Source organism: Alosa sapidissima, chromosome 13, assembly GCF_018492685.1.
Source record: "Alosa sapidissima isolate fAloSap1 chromosome 13, fAloSap1.pri, whole genome shotgun sequence".
Classification (NCBI taxonomy): domain Eukaryota; kingdom Metazoa; phylum Chordata; class Actinopteri; order Clupeiformes; family Clupeidae; genus Alosa; species Alosa sapidissima.
Window position 1 is genome coordinate 12173172 of NC_055969.1, and position 21568 is coordinate 12194739.

General features: G+C 43.8%; 1 protein-coding gene across 5 annotated transcripts in view; it reads right to left on the reverse strand.

The window, feature by feature from the left end:
• psd3l (pleckstrin and Sec7 domain containing 3, like) overlaps positions 1 to 21568 on the reverse strand; it is an 89559-nt gene that overhangs the window by 11349 nt on the left and 56642 nt on the right. For all 5 annotated transcript variants that reach the window (XM_042058445.1, XM_042058446.1, XM_042058447.1 and 2 more), the window contains 2 exons: positions 9273 to 9316; positions 2769 to 2962 (listed from right to left, as the gene is read on the reverse strand). In XM_042058445.1, the coding sequence (XP_041914379.1) occupies positions 2769 to 2962; positions 9273 to 9316 (238 nt within the window). The remainder of the gene's footprint in view (positions 1 to 2768; positions 2963 to 9272; positions 9317 to 21568) is intronic.

Consider the following 21568-nt stretch of genomic DNA (forward strand, 5'->3'; position numbering starts at 1 on the left):
GCGTATACTGTTAGAGCGTCATATGATTACGGAGATCAGACACTCGCCCCGCGTGCCAGCTCGGATATAGACCCCGCCATAGACACTGTGAATAGTTTCGCCACAAAGGTTACGGAAAGTATTAGCAGAATGGCCCCAGAGACTCAAGCACAGGAGGCTTCTGCCAAAGAGGACATTGTGGCTCTTGACTGTGTGTGAGGCCTCACAAAGACAGTTACACAACAGACATTCGCTAGCTAATCATCCTCATTAAACTTACTATTAAAATAAAATGACCACTTACAAATAAAACATACCGATTCCTTTATATCACCAACATAGTAGGCCTAATAATGGTCATTGTATTGTACATTGTAATGTGTGTGTAATTAGGCCTAAGTCTTGTTCTTTTTTTGCCTCACAAGCAAGAAAAAAAAACAAACAGCTTTGAAACTTTCATTGCTTGTGACCTTTCATTTAATGCCAGTGATTTCATTTTTTCGGCTGCATCCATCAGAAAGCTGCCAAGGCCTCTTGCAGGGAATTAATTCTTTTATGTATCAAAATGCCATGGCTGCACAACCCTGTGCGACGGCATAATCTGTTGGTTCGCTCTTACAGGGGCGCAGGCGTGGCGCTAACAACTCAGCAGGTTTTAACTGAAGGGGACTCCGAAAAGTCATTAGCGCGCGAAGATAAATGGAAGTGAATTATGAGGCAGGGCAAAGCCAAGGCCCATTCATTCAAGTCAGCCATTAGCTAGCGTTGCAAAAACCTCCCAAGCACTCACGCTGTCCGACTTTGCGTGGTGAATATTTCAGGGCCTAATCCTCTCGAATGGGAGTACATAACTGCCAGACTGAGGGCCAAAGGGCCTTCACCTCACACACACTGCAAATTGGGTTCAACATGGACTCATCCTGTGGACAACAAAAACACCAGAGGGAAAGGGCTGACCTGTATTGATTAATCTAAAATACCCTATTTTTTCAAGACATTCAAAGTATTTTGCTGGCTGCAAGGACTGACATTTTCAAAGGCAGTTTGATAAGTTCCCTTTACATGTATCTTGTTTTGGGGAATGGCAAAAGCATTTGTGACGTGCAAGAGAAATGTAGTACTTCATATTTCAGATGACTTTCTCTTCGCTCCACGACATCTACAGTACGTAGTTCTAACATGGAAAATGGCAACATTAATGTAGAGTGTAGATTTGCACTATAACATGTCATTTTTAATGTCATTTAAATAAAACTATTTTGATTATAGACTAACATTTGCCTCTGTATTTTGTCATCTTAGCCATTTCATACTAGAAATAAATGAATGACATTTGCTCATGTCTGGTGTCCCCATCAAAACAAACTCATCAATCTCTCTCTCGTCCTGAAAGGCTTTGTGTTTCATCACCGTGTTTTTAGTGCAGGTAGACATTTTCCATTTCCATTTTTCCTCATTTGGGTAGATACTTCAGTTTAAAGGGCACAATTTCAGAACCATTTAGAAAAAAAAATATTTATTAAAGACACATTAACCCAGGTACCAGCTATCTACAGCCATTCTGGCAAGGGAAATGAAACAAACTTAAAAGTGCTGCCAGATCGAGTGACTCGCCTAGGATAAGTGTTTCAAAGAGACACGAAATGTCATCCTTCATTTGCTAGTAATGCAGTAAAATGGACGCCTCACTGGTCTCTCTGAGCCTCTGACATTTCCTCAGTCAGCGTGTCTGAGCAACTGCTCTTTGATGTTTCTCAGACGCTCTCCTTGACCAATGTACTGTACTATGTGGCTGCAGGTGCAAGACTGCATTTCTGGTGCAGTACACCTTAATGTAGATTTTGAGTTTTGATGGGGTGAACGCTATGGGTCCCGCAACAGGGGAAAAAAGAACAAAGGTCTCAGTAAAACAGCTGAGTGTTTCAAGTCAAACTGATGAACCCCATACAGCTGTTGAGAATATTTGAGAGAGAGATAAACAGATAGATACTATAGATCAGGGGTGTCAAACTCATATTAGCTACTGGGCCAGATTTGTTGGAATGAGACCTCGTGAGGGCCATCATTGTCATTTTTCTGCATGGGTATGAGTGTTGTTTGATATACTCCTTTTCCATATCCACTTATAAGCAAACAAGTACAAATCATGTGCTACTAACGCTATTTCTCTCTTGAAATAACCTACTTCCATGTCTCTTCCTTCCTGAAGATGGTTTGTAGTGCTAGGTTTAATCAAGGTATCATAGAGATATTGCTTATTACACATTATTGAAGACTATCTTTTTTTCAAATTTCCCCTTCCTACCCAGAACAGGGCCGTATGAAACCTGCTGGTGGGCCTGATCTGCCCCCGGGCCTTATGTTTGACACCCCTGCTATAGATAGATAGATAGATAGAGAGAGAGAGAGAGAGAGAGATAGAGAGAGAGAGAGAGAAAGAGAGAGCATGGCTCAGGGTGATGAGAGTGAGACGTCAAGCTGTCCCTCTTCTCCAACATTCAACTCCAATGTTCACAAATCACGACTGCATTTCTCAAAAGCCTCTTGTGTGCAACGATCCTCAATAAGAGAGCAAATCTTCAAAATGATAGTCTCTATGATCATTTAGGGTCATCATGGGTACGTTTTTTCATGTATAGGATAAAGCGTCAAGGTAAAGTTTTGATTTTTCACTTTGTATGTAGCATAGCACCTGTAAATAGTTAGGTAAATAATAGTTTATTATGTATATTATTTAGTATGGTAGTGCATAGCGAGTCCCTACTAACCGTTCATACATGGTCACTTACTTTTCTTCCCATCCATGTCAGCATGGATTTTGCGGGCCAGGAAACCCGTTTTGTAGACAGCGGCGTTGGGGTCATGTGCGATGTCCAGGAATGGGTTGCTGCCACTGCCAATTCTGCTGATGCCCTTGGAGTGGGCATTTTCGGTCTTGTTGTCAGCGAGCTCTGACAAGGACTTCTTCAACTCGTCACCATCACTATAAACAAAACACACCCCAAGGAGTTTTAGGAGATAGACAGGTCATGTCTATTTGTTGAATGTATAGAGAGTTAACACCTACCGAAGTCAAATTCATTGTGTACGTAAGTACATTACATTACATTACATTACATTACATTTAGCAGACACTTCTTGACCGAAGTGACTTACATATGTCAGCTATATTACAAGGGATCACATTGTCCCCGGAGCAACTTGGGGTTAAGTGCCTTGCTCAAGGGCACAACGGTGGAAGCCGGGAATTGAACCGACAACTTTCAGGCTACTGCACGCTAGCCCAGCTCCTTAACCACTACACTACCACCGCCCAAGTATACTTGGCCAATACAACTGATTCTGATAGACACAACACCACACCACACAACAAAGAAAAAGCGTGAACTGGCCCACAACCATCCTTCAAAATGTCAACCAACTCTATCGTAGTGAAAATCTTGTGCCTGTGGGTGTATGGGATTTCAAACCCTCAAAATGGCTATGGCTGAATGAAAGCAAAGTAGTCCCCTCAAGACTTGTCTAGTAGGTAGGTGACTGATTGTATGGTCCTGAATGGAAAACACCCCAAACCAAAAAGGGTAGGATCTCTGATCTCTAAAGTATCTGAATGCAAGTCAATATGTTAAACTGATTTTCTAAAGGTCAGGCTTATTCAAATGTGTATCGTTCTAAAGCAGGATGTTTGCAATTTAGGGGTGCGGTGGGGTGTGTGTGCTTACTGAACACGTATTCAAGCTTACTGTTCCAAATGGCTGCAATCACTATTAGTTTATGTAGTATGTCATACGAGCCAATGGAGGCTTTAAGGTCTTGATTAAACAAATGTTAAATACCTGTTAAATACCCCTTTAATTACCATGAAACAATAAAAGTCTCATATCATTAAAAGCTATATTGCTAAATCATCTGAAATGAAACTGGTGCAGATGGTTGTACAGTATATTATGAAAGAAATAATAAATGTCTATATACTTGAGATTGTTAAATGGTGGAAAAATTCTAAATTTGGCACACCATCACAAGAATGATTGGAGTAAACTTTTTCCAATTTGCATTTTCTAGGTCAGAAGGATTACAAATGGGTTTTAAGAAATTATGGAATATCAACTCTGCTTTTTTGTCATGAGGCCTTGGAGTTAACAGTATGCAATTTAAAGTGTTATCTGAGATAAACAGTGGCATTAGATAGTAAGCATATTGTATTTGTATGGTAAAAAGTATTTAAAGATTAAAAAATCAAATCAATTCATAATTAGCCAATGTACCCATATGAAATGTATCTATTCAATAATGCACCCAAAGGTTCTCACCAGAAAAAAAATGTAAGGAGTGAATATATCACAAACTAGGACACAAATTCCCTCTGCTGCCTAACTCTAATGGGGATACTGTAACGTTTTTTAACATTTGCATTTAGATTTACAGTTTTAATAAGCTGTTAATTCAAACTCTGCACCTCAATGGCCAGGAGCGGCTGCATAGCTTCCGGTTTTCTCTACGGTTGCATGATCAGCAAAAATTTAATTATACACCTTCAATTTAGCTTCTTCCTGGTACATTATGGTCACAAGAATAGCTCACACTAGTCTAGAGCACCAGCGCAAGCTGAGATAGAGAATCACATCATCTCTACCATTACCCTGACCCTAACTATAAGAGTGGGCTTTGCACTGCTCTATAACAGGTCCATCACAACTGAATAGAAGGGACAGTTTTATCCTGAACATTTGGCGACCATACATAATAAAAAAGTATCTGTCAGGTTGGCTTTCTTCCGGGAGCTTTCAGTGCACGGGGGTGTGCGCCTTTCCACTCAAAGAGCAGTTATCACGTTAGTCTTGGTCAGGCTTGTCCCCTAGCATCAAGATCAATACAGGAACCTATGTGATCAACAGCACGCTCAACACACACACACACAGAGTCAACCACACACAACCACTCACACAGTCAACTCACACTGACAGCACACACTCAAGCAACCCTACACAACCACACACACAGCACACACTCAGTCAACTCTACACAACCACTCACACACTAAACTCACATTCAGTCAAGCACACACAACCACTTGCACACAAGCACAACTTCGACAGGCGCGGTGGTAACAGGCTACAAAAACTATGGAACGATGATTGAGACTGACAAATTCAGTTCCAAGAGTCAGTTGAATTTGCAGATGACTGGTCAGACTAAACATTTCTTGAATGAGATTGTTGGGATTTTCGCTGCTTTTGTCAACTCCAACTCCGAGATACAGAAGAGGTACCCAAGAAGAGATACAGTTACTCTGCAACTTTAGAGATAGCAATCATTAATAGTCTCTAAGACCACAAAGGTCTCTTATCTCAGCAGAAATATAATTTGGTTTTCACAGCCTGTGGAAAAGAAGAAAGTAACACCCACCAACACACAAAAAAACAACCAAATATATAAATAAAAATATGTGACTCACGCAGCATGTATTAGTTTGAAAAATAGTACAGCGCTCACAGATTTGATGAAGCTGTAATGTGTCTATGCGCCATTTCGCCATCACAACTCTTGTGTACACTGGACCAGAGAACGGGCTGCACCTTCAAAAATTGGACGACGTTCAACTAATGACTTCTTTAATCAAACAACGAATGGCAGAGTGGGGTAATAAACTATGGTAATTGGCTGGGCCTTGCACCTGTTTTCTGTCCTCTTGTTGAAGCTGTCACTATTCCAAGCAGTGGTGGGGGGTGGGAAGTGGGGGGTGGGGGCGGAAGGGGTGGCGTTTTGCGCATGCATAGCTGAACAGCTTTGAAAGTCTTGAGGAACGGTGGCAGTGAACACCTTCTGCCACAGAGAAGAGACAGCAACATGAGCACGCTACAGCAAAATCTAACAAGTAGGATAGTTCTCATCTTGACTTTGGCTGGGGCAACTTGTTGAAAGATGCGCATGCTCTGAATGTTATCCCTGTCATTTCCTGTAGCAAAGAGGCCATAAAGGAGTCCAGAGAAAAATCAAATTACACCTTAACAATCTATTTTCTTGCCGAGTTAAACCACAGGAAATGGATGCTGCTTTGAAGCTAGCCATTTGCATGAAAAAACCATGGCACCTGACTGAGTTATGGTATGAGCTACTTGTGGCTCCCTGGATTCAAATGCATCTGCCTCTTTTGCAAAGCAAGACAGAACACAGGAAGGTCTCAGCTACAGGTATTTTAACTTAAAGCCATCCAAACTTTATGAGAATACGGAAGAGTATAATATGAAATTATTTCATGTAGTCATGTGTTCTATGTATCTTTAGACCTCTAGAAATACTTGGCCTGAGTTAGTTATAGTTTGATGGTATTTACATTGACAATTGGCCCTCCAATGGTTCTTGTTTGTATGCTGTAAGACCTTGACTAGTCAGACCTAGTTTCGCTGATAGACACCTCGTGTCCTCTTTGCCCCTTTCCAACTGAGCAACACAATGACAGACACTCAGCTTCTGTGAATGGTCAGAAACTGCTCCCCTGACAGCCACCGGATGTCTCCTCCACGTCACTACATCAGCGCACCGACAGTCACCGGTGCCACGTTATCCTGAGGGCATTCAGGGGTGTTCTGGTGTTCCTCATCCTGTCAGTGAGCCCCCCCCCCCCCCCTATCCATAAGCAATCAGATGACAGAGCTGCTGTCCATCACCAGAGCCAAACACATAACAAAGGTAGTGCCTCCCACAGACCAGCTGGTGTCGTTCGAGGCTGGCCAGTCAGAGTCCATCATGCAACAGTCCTTCTTAGTGAAATCTCATTTCTTCCATTCTCTGTGCGGTCATTGTTTGCTTATCATCTTGGACAACATTAATTATGCTGTGAATAACCTACCGCATTTAAGTACCACGAGTGGCAGACACAGCATATGGATTAGCCATTAAGCGGCGCTGCTGACCGAAGACGCTGTTTTTACATGACAATGAAACACTGAGAAGGGTAATTTGGCGTCATTAACACGTTAATATTGGGGCCTCTTCCTACGAATTTAATATAACTGACACAATACATTTTTACTTGTCAATTCTTTGCACTTGGATGCAATTGTTGTAATGAATTGGCATAAAGCTCTTGTAAAGCTACAAACTGTGGCAACTAGTATAATCGCATGCATTGCATGTAATACAAAATCTGAATTAGAATTAGACAGACCTTCATGGATAAAACCTACAATCATACACTACTCACAAAAAGTCAGGGATATTCGGCTTTCGGGTGAAATTTCAGGATGAACCTAAAATCCACTATAACCTTTACAGGTGAACTTAATGTGACCTTCTCTAAACTTTTGAATGTGTATGTCCAACTGTTCAATGTTTCTGTACTGAAACATTACATTTCACCCAAAAGCCAGATATCACACTTTTTGTGAGTAGTGTATATTAAAATACATCTCATTAAACATCTTTCAGCCATAATAACTATCCATGGGTTTTAGTTCAGTTGACAAACTAGCGTCTAGAATCACTCAATTCTGTATTTTTACTTGCAACTCAGCTAAATGCATTTGTCCTGGACAATGCCTTCGGCCAGCCTCCACTTATTAACGAGAGAACAGCTGCCTGTGACGACAAGGGTCTGGACGCGTGCCAGGCCACGGGCAGGGGTCACGGCGAGGCAAGAAACACCGCAGTGAGGTCAGCGAAGGCGGCAAGGCCGAGCGCACGACTGCTAGCCAGTTACCTCACATGGACAGCACAAACACCCCGCTCAGAGAGGGGGAGGGTGCCCAGGGAGGTCTGTCGAGCGTTCTCATTGCATTCCCTTTGTTTCTGCTGTACTGCCATCTTGAATAGTGACTTTTAGTCCTTGATGCTATATTATTACGATTGCTTTGATGTTAGCTGCTAGTGCTGTATCAGCAAGTGTTTAAATGTTTTATGACAAAGAATAATCTTACAATAGTTCAGTGCTGCATTAATCACTCAACTGGTGATTTCACATGATAACTGGGAGAGGACGAATGGAACGTGTTCATAATCTACACTGCACACTGCCCCTGCCAAGGGACATCTAAATGATATACAAGAGCATTTGGTGCATGCAGATTCATCATTTCAGTTCTTTATTGGCTTGTAAGAAAGCTTTTAGAGATGGAAGGACTCCTATGGTTCTGTCCAGACATTTATCAATTATGATATTAGTTTGCCACAAATAATGGCCATATCTCAGTGTTGAACATATACTGGGAACTAAAACTTCAAAGTGAGCCAAATGATGAATAACTGTTTAACAAAAACAATATTAATTTAATCATGGACAAAATGCACAGGCTGGCCAAATGTTTGAGACCCAAATGTATTCTTAGCAAGGACTATGTTTTATAGTGGTGATGAATGTTTTTTTTAGCTATTTAAAATCAGGCTACATTATAAACATTATAGGTCTAAAATAGATAAAACAATCGTGTGGAAGGGTGCTTTTGATTACCATCTGACAAGGAGAGATGTATGTTGTTGACCTACACATATCACTGGGTACAAGACAGCCCAAGCCTGTCAAATCCGCACTGCTTCCCTACTACCCATGAGCGTGTGTGTGGGTCTGTAATTTGGCAGATTGCGAACAGCACAATGGTGATGGTTTGCCCCCTATGCATTACTGTTATCAGGCAGGCAGATTTGTCATTCTAATGTGATGTTTTTCTGATGCTAATTGCAGTTCACATCGCACATGTCAACTATCTGGTCATTTGTAGGCTTGGAAGGCACACATGCACACAAACACATGCACTCCCTTAAGCAAGCATGCACGCGCGCGCACACACACACACACACACACACACACACACACACACACACACACACACACACACACACACACACACACACACACACACACACACACACACACACACAAAACAACATTCTTTACAATCCCATGGTAACAAAACCTAGACAATTTGGATTGGTGTGTACCATCCAGACATATTTGCTCACTGTAACTATTTATGCTATGCAAAGGGTAGCCATAGATGGTCTCCTCCGAGTCCGCAAAGTCCTTAGTAAACACTCTTCATAATTTATCTCTGTATGAAGCCCTTAATTTAATCAGAACATAATTGCCCTCATATTTCTCTACATGGCTCGGCTAGTTGATAGTTTCAGGGTTCATTTGCAATTTGTCTGCAACCAACTAGATAATCAGCTCCAGCATCGCACCAATAATGAGTGACAGGCACGATTAAGAGAGGCGCCCCCCCCCCCCCCCCCCCAAGACAATGTTTTTGTAATGTGTTGTGCAATGGTGAGAAGAGAGAAAGCAGAATACTTACATTGCCCACTCCAGTTTCTCATTTTTGATTGAGTTGTACAATGCCTGTGTGAATAAAAACAGATGTAGATTTAGTCAAGTTCATTTTTCAAAAAGTTATTTTTTCACATCCAGCCTTTGGTGTCAGTACTCTTATAATTTAGTCCGACATTTAGTCTGACATTAGGAGAGATTAGCCAAGCCAAGTCAAGTGAAGTTTATTTATATAGCACATTTTATACTCATGTTATTCAATGTGCTTTACATCAACAAAAGCAAACAGATCAAAACAGTTTACAAAAGTAAATAATACAAAAGAAAAAATAAAACACACAAAGTAATAGAAGCATAAAAGGGCAACAGTTTAAAAGTGTTTAAAATGTAATAATAGACATTTAAAACAACATAACAAAACTACTAGTGAAACTAGTCAAACACCTAGTGAACAGCAGCACTCAATGGAAATTAGATTCATGCCTGTTAAAAAAGCCTCTTCGATAAATCATAAACAATTCACACAGAGATGTAAATTTTTACTGTAAAAATTGACCTTGTAAATTCTTGCTGAAATTTGGCATGATTAATGCTTTAACTGAAACGAAAATGGTCTCTTCTTCTGGGTAAATCTGTCTCCAAATAAGCAGCGAGCATGTCATCTTGAGACAGGAGTTTAATCAATCTAGAGCCTGGCTCATCACCTTCACCAAGGTGACGGCATGACCATGTATTAAAAAAAAATGCATTCATAATTGATAGCCAACCGTTGTCAACCATAATTGATTTTAATTTATCACCCTGTGACCAATCCATGCAAAACATCCATTCAAAATCTATGGAAAGCTGTGCTTTTATCAGCATGTTAATCATACAAAACAAGCTGTTTGTCACTTCCCAGCTCTGCACAGTAGATTGTCCTATATGCAAAAATATGATTGAAGACATGCCTAAGGATCTGAAAGGAGAAGCTATCAATCTCTTCCATTTCATGCTCAATACAAGACCTTGCTTACACATTTACCGAATCACCCGTTTACCACAGACAAGATTTTGATCCCCCCCAGAAAGAACAGAAACAGTCCACTCCATCCATAATAGATAGATAGCTGAAAACTTTACCACTGAAAACTTAAAGTACCCAGCACAACTAGCTCACGTGTATAGGGGCCTAGTGATGATTGTGTACATATCATTTCAAGTGCATTAGTGGATGGGTTGAGATGAGTGGGTCCCATGCCTGGCAGCTCCAGAGATAAGATAGCCTAGTGGCACTGAAGGAGCTCACTAGGAGAGCCTGTCGCTTTGATCAGATCTAATCCGGTCTTATCTGACCAACCTACTGTACGTCTCCCTCCGTGACAGGGCTACAGAATTGAGGATAAAGAGGCCCTTTTATCAAGGACGATGGAATATGATCGTGGCTGTAGCAATGGTAGAAGTCAAACTATAAAGGTGGGAAGGAGCTCTAGCAATACGAAATAATCAAATGTTCTCTAAATGAAGTCGACTCTTAGTTTTTTTTTCTTTTTTAAAAATCAATTTGTAAATGATCTCTAAAATCCCTCTTATTGCATAGCACATGGGTTTTGCACTGCAGCATTAAGCTGGATAAAAAAAAAAACTCCAGTAAAGATGGAAGCTTATGCCCATGCAAGGTCTCCATTTTCAATAAGCAACACCTCCCACATTTGGCTCATGCTTTTTTTAAGGGAGAAAAAAGAAGAAGAATCGTCTATAAGCAAGTAAGCACGGTGTTTGGTCTTGTATGCTGGTGAGGCGTCTGATTGTGAGTGGGCAGAGGATCACTCTTCTGCCCAGTGAGTCACAGCTTCTCCAGTGATCCGACTGCCTGACTCTCCGACGCTCAATCGGGTCCTTCAAGGCTACCCCCACCACCACCACCCCGCCCCGCATATGACATCAGAGCACCTGGGCTCGGATCAACATATAATAACCTTTTTGCCGTTCAATGTCCGCTCAACAAAACTTTGCCAATGTCTCTGCAAACTATGATGCTGTGGAGGATGAACCAACTGACGAGATTTAATTGTTTCAAGTTAGAGAGCTCGGCCTGGACCACTCCTTGGAATGCAGCCTCTTTAGCACCCTCTGCTGGTCACAGCAAAAAAAAGGCAAACTCACTTGATTTCAGAACGAATTGCTTGAATTTGCATGTTGCCATTTGCAATAAAGCACATATACAACATTGTTATTTTAATTCAACACTAATTGAGTGAGGATAAAAAATAAGGGAAAGAAATGAATGAAATGTGTCAAGGTCTCTCCAGCCTTTGTGATCATGATTAATTACTGTTCAACAGCCATGCCGAGCCATATCTGTGAAAAACCGACTCCTGCCGTTGTGAACTGGCAAATAACCTGTTGCTCCTTCATGTTTCTGTCAAATTCAAGACAGAAACATGAAGGAGCAACAGTCTATTTGCCAGTTCACAAGCTGAGGTTATAAAACCTTATAAACACAGCCATATAAGCCTGGAGGGGACGTATCTGAAGCAAATATACCCCCGACAATTCTGCCTTTTAAAATGGACAGCAGTCAGGTTTGAATGCACATGAACACAACCCATAGCATAACACCCCCACCCAACCCCGAACATAAACATTTATGGGGGGGGGGGGAGAGGGAGGGGAGAAGGAGAGGGACAGAAAGAGAGAGAGAGAGAGAGAGAGAGAAAGAGAGAGAGAGGGTGGGAGAGGGAGGGAAGGGGATGAAAAAAGAAAGAGAGCAGAAGACCAGCCACATTAGCAGACCATTAATGGCCAAAATCAGAGGACGGAGACAAGGTACTACAGCACCACAGCAGCAAAGTTGGCAACAATCACATCTGTGCAAACCGCCAGCGATCAATCACCAGCCCAAAGGCGCGGAAGAGAGAGAGAGCAAGCGAGAGCTGGGTGGGAGGCGAAAACTGGCAGCCGAGGGCAAGGTGACTTATCAATGTCTACAAACAAAAGAGTGCGACTCGCAGAGGGCTAACAACAGACTCACCCCCCAGCAACCAGGTGGTAAAGGAGAGAAGCCAAAGGAAAAAAAGAAAGAGAGCAAGAGAGAGAGAGAGATAGAGACATACCAATCAGTCACTTTAAAAAAAAAAACAAACGCTGCCCACCTTGCCTTTCTCCGTTCACTTTTTTTATACCAACAGCAGCAGTCACAGATAAGACAGAGAAAGCTCTGAAAAACCCAGACGACTACAAGCAAACCGCAGCCGCGCTATTTCTCACTACGCTGCAGACGTTTTGCAATCACACGTACCCACAGTCTTGGCGACTGGACAACAATGTCAGTTTCAAACAAGTGGTTCTCACACAGGGGAGATGCATCTCTCTGCCTCTCTCCGTGCATGACCAGAATAAAGAGTGACCGAGAGATCCAAACATTTCTTAACCATACCAGCCCAGAGACACTGCAGAATACACTCAATTTGAACACCCAGCAGTTCAGCGCCAAACAGATGCCCTTCACTGCCAAATCTCTACACAGTCGGAGTGGGAGTTATATCAAACAATACACCCATTTAAAAAGAACAAACATTCACATTCACACACACACGCACGCACACACGCACACACAAACAGAGGCACATGCAGAGGAGGTCCTCAAATTTCCCCCCCTTTTTTTTACCTTGTCCTTCTTGTGCTTATCTGAAGGGAATTCCGTCGAGTTGGACACTTTGAGGGACTTGGAGCGGTGTTGTTGCTGCTGCCTTCGCATTGACTCCTCCCGACCATACTTGACCGAGCCCCCAGACCGCATACGGAGCTTGCTGGTCCCCTGAACGCTGTTCACCCCAATCATTTCCGAGACGAGAGCGACAGACGGACGACCAAAAAGAAACAACAACCAAAAACTTGCAGCGACCGGAGCGACAGAGGAACAAGTGCTCGGAGAGGAGGCAAAGACAAAAAAAAAAAAAAAAAAAAGAGATAAACCAACGAGGCAGAAGGTGGCACGGCAACGTCCCAAAAAGCCCCTGCACCTGTCACAGTCCCGCTAAGCCTCGGAGGTGGCGGGGGGAGAAGATTCTAGGAAGGAGGGAGGGCAACGGTGGCTGGGTTGTCCGACCGCTTGGTGGAATAGAGCTGTGCCGTGACTCGAGTGAGGAACAGAAAGAAGAGGAAAGACAGATAGAGAGAGGGAGAGAGAAAGAGAAGGAGTGTGTGTGAAAGAGAGAGTCAGAAGGATGGAAGATGATCAGGAGACAATCTGTCCGCTAGCCAGTTTCAACAGCATCAGCAGGGTTGCCTGTTTCAGCATTGCTCCAGCACTGTTTTGATTCATGGGCGATAGTTCCCCCTGGAAGCCACCACACGTCAGTGACTGGGAGGGAGGGAGGGAGAGAGGGAGAGAGAGAGAGAGAGAGAGAGAGAAGGTGGGAGGGAGGAACTGAGCATGAAAGAAGAGAGAGAGGGTGGGAAACAGTGGGAGAGGGAAGGTTAGAGAGAGAGTGAAAATAGAGAGGAGGAGACAGACAGAGAGGGAGAGAGACAGTGAAAAAGAGAGGAAGACAGAAAAAGAGGATGAGGAGAAGGAGGGGGAGGAAGAAGAAGAAGAAGAAGAAGAAGAGAATAGCCTTCCCTCCCCTTGTGTAGAGAGCCGATGGAGAGCATCAATTCATTTATATTCCAAATAGCAACAGCATTGCTGCTCTGATGCTGGGCAGCTGGCTCATTAATGTCTGCAGCTAGATAGCACACATGGAAAAGGCAGAGTGTGAGAGAGAGAGAGAGAGAGAGAGAGCGAGAGAGAGAGAGAGAGAGAGAGAGAGAGAAAGAAAGAAAGAAAGAGAGAGAGTGTTTAGGGGTGAGGGAGCGTTTATGGATTTGTGTGTGTGTGTGTGTGTGTGTGTGTGTGTGTGTGTGTTTGTGTGTGTGTGTGGAGGGGAAGCAGCCAACGTGTCAATCACCATAGGAGAAACACACTGGGGCTGAATTACCACAGGCTAAAGGCCGGAGTGGAGCTGCACCCTGTAGCCTGCTCCTCTTCGCCCCGCGGCTGTGAGGCATCAGGGGATTAGTGGGGCCGCGGTGGGTCTCTCTGTCAGCATGGCGTGAGCTCTGACAGGGGCTCTGAGCAAGGAGCCTATTTAGACTCACAATGCTGAGACACTATGCCAAGGAGTTAAGACAGCCGCTTCACCTGACAAACATTACTCAGGCTCAAAAACTGGTTGCAATTGCAAATTATTTTCCATATGATTATTATTGCAGTCTTGCATTATTGCAGACTACTATGCAATAATTGTTATGGTCACCAATTGTTCCTTAAAGGTACACTATGCAGGTTTAGGTATTTTTGACGACTGTAGAGCTCCGATCGCGATATATTTATATTTTACTCTGATGTTGTAAATAGAAAACTTCTCGTGACTTATCCCCCCTGTACACAATGAAAATGCTTTTGTTGTGGAGGTGAAGGATTAACAACAGGCAAAAACTCCAAAGAGCTATATCTACTGACAAGGTAATGTTGTCAGGCCGCCATTCTTGAAGTTGCATGGCTGGTTTTCTCGGTAGCAACTCACTACGTCTATGCTGTGCAGCTATGCTAGGTTACTGATTAGCCTATTACAAGTTTGTATGGCTTTGTAAAAGTGAAAATCTTGAATAGTGCACCTTTAACATAATGGTTTAGTATCACTGCAGTCAAGACAATTTGCACATGATTATGAATGATTATGTCTCTTTCATGCAAGTGTTCATGCATATTGTCTGACTGATAATGTGTCACCACACAAAGATTCATTTTGGTGAGTTCAGGCTGTCAGACCACAATGCAGATAAATGCATCATGAACAAGCCATATCTGACCTCAGATCAGTTCGACTATATCAAGTCCGACAGTACCCAATGACCCATGTACTAGAAACACAATTATTCACCCTTCAATTATGAACCCTTCAACCCCCCCTCCAACCTCCTTCAAAATTATCAATAATTCAGGGTCATTCACAGATTGCACCACAGATTGACTGCAGAGTGAAAGTACAAAATGATTATTTGATAAGAACAACCGTACTCAATTATTCAGATGTTATTCTACTACTCTAGCAACAAATTACAAGGCAACACATGCCAGGTTATTTTGACACATGAAACTCTTTCTCCATTTTCCGTATGAAGTGAAAAGGATGCGTCTGCATGTCATGCAACAACATGGTTCTGAGACTGATTTAATCCAAAATCACCACAACAAGCCGAGTTGTCAATGTGCACATTCACAAATGCTTTTCTGCAGAGATAGTGTCCATTGCTCTATGTTCTTTCAGAGAGATGTGGGGTGAGATGTGGGGTGAGGAGTGGGGGGTGGTGAGTGGGGTGGGGGATTTATGTTCAGCACGGTCACAAAAATAGAGAGCTCCCAAATGGTCGGCACTGGTCACACTTTATAGCAGTCGGTGAAATGCCTGGCATTTGTGCCCAAGTGATTGGGGAGTTCAGCACGTACATTACAGAGTGATAGAGAGCGAGCTGGCGAGCTCACTGACGTACAGCTCTGACCATGATGTACGGCGGACGGCTACATTGTTCCCGCTGGCTGTCGAGGGTGGGGCAGGGGTAGCGCTCCGGGAGAAATGCCCACCACATCCATTATGAGCGAGCTAGTAATGCACCGAGGATAGGCTGGATTTACATGTACATTAGCAATTTAGCAGATGTTGCTATCTGAAGCCATCTCACGGTAGCGGTAATTGTGTTTCCTGGAAACGGAACCTTTGGCCACGGCCGTCCAACGCTCAACATGTTGAGTAGACTGCATTTAACTGCCTGCATGGGAGAGAGGGGAAAACACTATATCTAACACAGGGAGCTGGTAATCCATATTAGGCCTAGATTTACATTTATATTGACTGCAACGTGAATTTTATATAGTGAGCAGCTCTCTAGAAATTGAGTTCATGGCCTTCGCTTGTTGCATGCACATTTTTTTTTTACCCCGCCAGCTAAATCCCTGTATTCACTTCCACAGCAGATGCAGTGCTCTACTCTACTGGCTTGACTGGGCTTCAAAGGGCTTGGGAAGAGAGGACAATACCTTGCCATCCATTCAGCCAAGCTGAGAATACGGTGCAGGTGAAGCATAAACACTACAGCCGAGAGTAAATCTCCTGTGAGGAGCCGTGGAGGAGATGAGGATGAGGATGAGGCGCAGCTGGTGCATGATGAGGTACACAAGCAACCCTGACGATCCCCCCCCCCCCCCGCACATCCCTGAGCAGACCACTTAGCTGGGAATGTGTGGACATGTAAATGAGGCTGCGCACACAAACTCACGGTACTTAAGGAGCACCCAGAGTCGGCGCCAAAGCCTGCCTGCCTGCCTGACTGCCTGTCTGCTCCGCTGGTTGGGGGCGACCTTGAAGATGAAGAGCGGCTCTTGCCAGCGCTTCCCCACAAACGATTAGACACGCCGCTCCGCCACCAGCGCTGGCGTGGGCAAGGTGAGACGAATCAGGACGAGTGCCGGTGTCGTGATTCTAAAGTGGCACGACCTGCACTGGCACCCTGGGAGGAGGGAAAGCAGGTGGGTGGCAGTGGATTGTGTGCGAAGCAATGTTGTCAGGCAGGCTGGAAAGGCAACGTGGCGTGGCATGGCGCGGGTGCTCGCGTGCCAGGCGATATGCCCTCATGTGATCATCAGCGAGGGTGATGCCTCATCTCACCCATCTGTTAACCTTGCTGTACGCAGGGGAAAATATGCTCCAGAGCCATCTCTGCTGCTAGCGCCTGCTTCGTCATGCCTCATGCCCCGCACACCACACCATGACGCGACAGGATGAGGTATTTACTGACACTCCCTGGCAGTGGCGATCGGTCAGATCTCGAGGAATGGAAAATCACCGTGCCGGGGGAAATATTTACCTTGCCTGGTCCAACGTAGTGGGTGGAAGTCATAAATAGACTGAGCAAATTTACCATTTAATAGGAAAAAGGGAAAAAGCCGTCAGACAAAACTCGTTCAAAATGGCTACAAAATGTTTTCATGCCATGTCAGCCATTGAAATGCTAAAAACACAAATACAGAATGCTGTGTGTCAAAATGTAAACTTTGAAAGCACGTCGATTTGTCATCTAACCCATCACATCAAACCTCATGAACTGATATCAATTCTATGCTAAAACAATTACAATTACAACTACATACCAAGTTTTAAGGAGCCTCTTGTCTTGTTAAGCAAACTGACAACAAGATAAGAAAATGTGACACACTAATTGGGGAGAGAGCGAAGCAAAGTAACCAAAAGCTGGTGTGTCTGTTATTTGGGGATTCAGAGCCAGGGGCTGGCCAGATGGACACTGCCATCGGACAGGCAAGCAAGCAGGCAAGTCTTCATCCTTTCCCTTGCTCCAGTGACTCAATCGGGGCCAGATGCCTAAGTGACCCTTAACTATCCCCTCCATATGCACTGAATGTCTTGCGTAACACATGTGCACGCGCACACACACACAAAATCCCCTCTGCCTAATTCATCTTTTTAAACACAAAGACAACACCATTGGCAGGTTCGTTAACTGGGCGTTAGACCTGTCATAAGAATTGGTGACTCGACGGAACTCACATTCCCCCCTGAGGAGAGATGCTTCAACTCGCAGCGCAGGGACTCGATATGCTAAATCCCCTATGAAGTTCTCAACAGCGCTTCCCATACTGCTGACCCTAGAGTCAAACATCCATAATGGTCTGGCACAACGAACAACATTTCAATGTCAAAAAGGACGAAATGATGTAACTTGGAGGTGCTTGAGCTGTAAGTGGAGAGACGTCCCACTAAAATCTGAAAATTAGGATGCTTTCATAATTTCTTTTATGAAAAATGTTTAACAGTGCACTGGAGGCATGTTCCAGGGCTGACATCTGCCTGTCTGTGTTTGGCTCAGAGCCCAGTGCTTTGGAAGAGACACCTTCCCCACCCCCCCTCCCCTCCCTCCCTCCTCTCTTTTTTTCTTCTCCCTCTCCCCCTCTGCATCTCTCAGTATTCTGATGCCCACCATAGAACACGTGGGCGGGCTGTTTTGTTGTACAGCGGGTGAGGCGATCTGGAGAAGCAGTGCATATCGGGCTGGGCAGGGATGGATCCACTCTGCTAGCTGAGGAGAAAACTGTAACCCCCTCCCCCCCCCTCCAAAAAAAAAAAAACCCAGACAGGATATACTCGTGAGGATATAACTCCATAACCATTAGGGTGTGCTGGGTTTTTAAACTTAGACCCTCCCAGGTTAAAAAGGTAAAATAAGCACAATAACGCTTTAAAAAGAATAATAACTGGAACTCGGACTAAGCGATTGTCAAGCAGATTTGACAGATAATATATTAATAAAAACAATATACATCATGTATTTGTCATATATATGATTTCCAATTATGTGGAAACTAAACTCTTCCTATGAACAGGTTGACATGGCTGTATGTTCATTGATGCCACAGCCTAATAGTGTTTCAATTTCCCTGTGTTGTGTTACAGGGGTCTACACCTACAACCCAAAGTGATGTGAATTATTCATCTCCATCACCATTGGTATTCCTTTATAGCAGATGCTCACGGATGAGCCAAGCCAACATATTTCAACATCTCAGTCGTTGCTCCCCCCGTGTTTTACAATCAAGTGTTTGTTCTCCCTCTGGTCTAGAAAGAAGTAAAGGCGCACGAAAAGCTGATTTTTATTTGTGCCGTTATGGTGTGCTGGTAGAAGTGGGAGAGGTGCTATCACTGAGCTATAATAAACACGCATCATCAGCAGCATATACAACCTTTTCGCCGGAGATGTGTAAATGAACGTGTAGGCTGAGACATTAGCTCACCGCCCATGTACTCGGAGCGAAGCATACGACAGGGTGAGCAAATAACCAGGGGTCAATCCGCAACACTGCCGACGGCTCCCTCGCTCTCTCATTTTCTCTCTCTCTGAGCTCTGCCATCTCTTTCTCACTCTCCCTGGGATCTCCATTTTCCAGCCTCAGTCTCCAGCCTCTCTCTCTCTCTCTCTCTCTCTCTCTCAGCTGCTTAAAATACCCCTGCAGCGATTATATGGTGTGAGCTGCTGGTATGAGCAACAGATGCAATTATCTTTGGGACAACGCATGCATACAATTGCACCAAGCAACTCAGATATGCTACGTGAACAAGCAAACCAGCAAGCAAAAACACACAAAGCTGATGGATGAAGCATCAGAATGGGAGCTGGCAAAAACAAAATCTGGATGACATCCAGAAATAAATGCAGCACCACCGGTGTCACATCTAAAGTATTGTGAATTATGAGGGATGTAAACTCTAAGATACTAACTACACCCCCACCTACTGCAATCCCGAAAGCCTGCTGGGACCTGGATGTCTGCATGGCAAGCATACTATGAGGGAGGCTTCTGCCCGCACTAAATATATGGGTGAATCAATCACGACATGACAGGCGCCTTAACACAGCCGCCCGCTGAAGACAAGGAATGTTCCGGGTCCCGAGGACCATCAGGTGACAACGACTAAATACTCCCCGCTGTACACTCTTCACCCCGACTCACCCCAAGGCATTACTTAAGTCTTTCACCACCCCTGCTGTAACATCCAGGAATGTTAGGAACGGCAATAAAAAACAGCATGCTTTCAAAGTAATTCATACGTATTCATAGATTTTTTTTTTACTGCATTCATATTTCTTTCTTTTAATGTCTCTGGCAGGATTGTTCGGCTTGACAAGGGGAAAAAAAAGGATGACTTCTCCTGCAAGGTCGTCAAGAAGTAAAGAGAACTGAGAAAGCGTATGGGAGTGTAAGGGGAGAAGCATTCAAAAGGAGAGGGAGTGGAGGGACCCCAAGTTCCAATTAAAAATAACAGATAAAGATCTGAGATATGGATGCTTGCCCGACGGGCATCAACTTGTCACAGGAACCCCTTGGTCCGGGAGAATTAAATGCTGCTGGACTATAACAGAGTGCTCATCCAATTCATCAAGCTAACTACAACATCAATATTTTAGTGCTTCTCTAACCATCCCTCCCTGCTTTGCGGACGGGCTGTCGTGAGAACTGTCAGTCCCACAGCTACACTCTTAAGAGTCCGACCATACGTGAACGGTGCGTTTATTAGGGTTAGGATGAAAAGATAACAATTTCACATAAATCAAGTTGGAACTGTCATTTGTTTTTAATAAAATACCTGAGTAATAAAACATAACAGTCACTGATCAATCCACATAATTTACTGGCACGACCTTGACGCCTATCGACTGTGTAGCTACATGCAGCACAATGTAACCATATGGAAACTGTGGATGATGATTTAAAGCTGGAGATGAAATCTCTGGGCCTTTATGTCCGTGTGTCAGTGGGAAGATGGACATCGCTTGTGATGTTACCTGACCTATTCGTACTTCATCTAATGGAGGTCACTCTCCCGATGGTCATGTATGACACCGCGGGGTAATACTGGTGTTTACAGGTTGCAGGGGTCGTCACTGATCAAATGATGTGACAGATCCAACGTTGCCATGTGTGGATTGCGCCTACGTGAAAGACTATCATGATGAATCAGAATGGACTAAAGATAGATTTTAAAAAAGGCGAAATTAAAATCCCTAATAACACATATTATCATTCTCAGACAGAAATGAATGCAATTAATGCACCATAGCCAGATGACTATGAGCCAGCTTCTCACATAATGGATGTCTAATAGCTCAAACCATTAGTCCCAGTGTGTGCCTTCTTTTGACATGACTAGGGCTAAAATTATCATTTCTTTGCAGTAATGTTTTCAGGAAATGGCCATAAAGCATAAACATGCTAAGGAAAAAACACAAACAACACAAAAACAAAACCAAAACAAATGAGAGTGCCATTCCTCCCCAGATGCTGGCCACAGACCAAATAATTGTTCCCATTTGGGGCCGCCTTGATGCCTGAAAACAGCTGTTAAACGTGGCCGATCAAAATAGAAATGTCAGCGTGGCTTCTTAAGAGATTAGTGTCTGATTACACAGCGGCTTCATGCAAGGCACTCTTGTTTGCGAAAGGTCAGCATGCGCATTGTTCTCCAAGACAAACACTGAGGCCGAGCCCCCTGCACCCTCTTGCACACACGCACGCACGCACGCACGCACACACACACGCACTAGAGGAAAGGACAATGAGGGGTGGTGAGAGACAACACGTGAGTCACAGGTGGACCGTCTTGGAACTTGAATAAAACAAATGTGTGCTGGTCTGTCTATGTTACAGAGTGGCCACACTGGGATTCTCAGTCATCTGCAGCATTGCATGAATTTCTCTGCAAGTGTAACTTGAGTTAAAATACGCTTGACTGG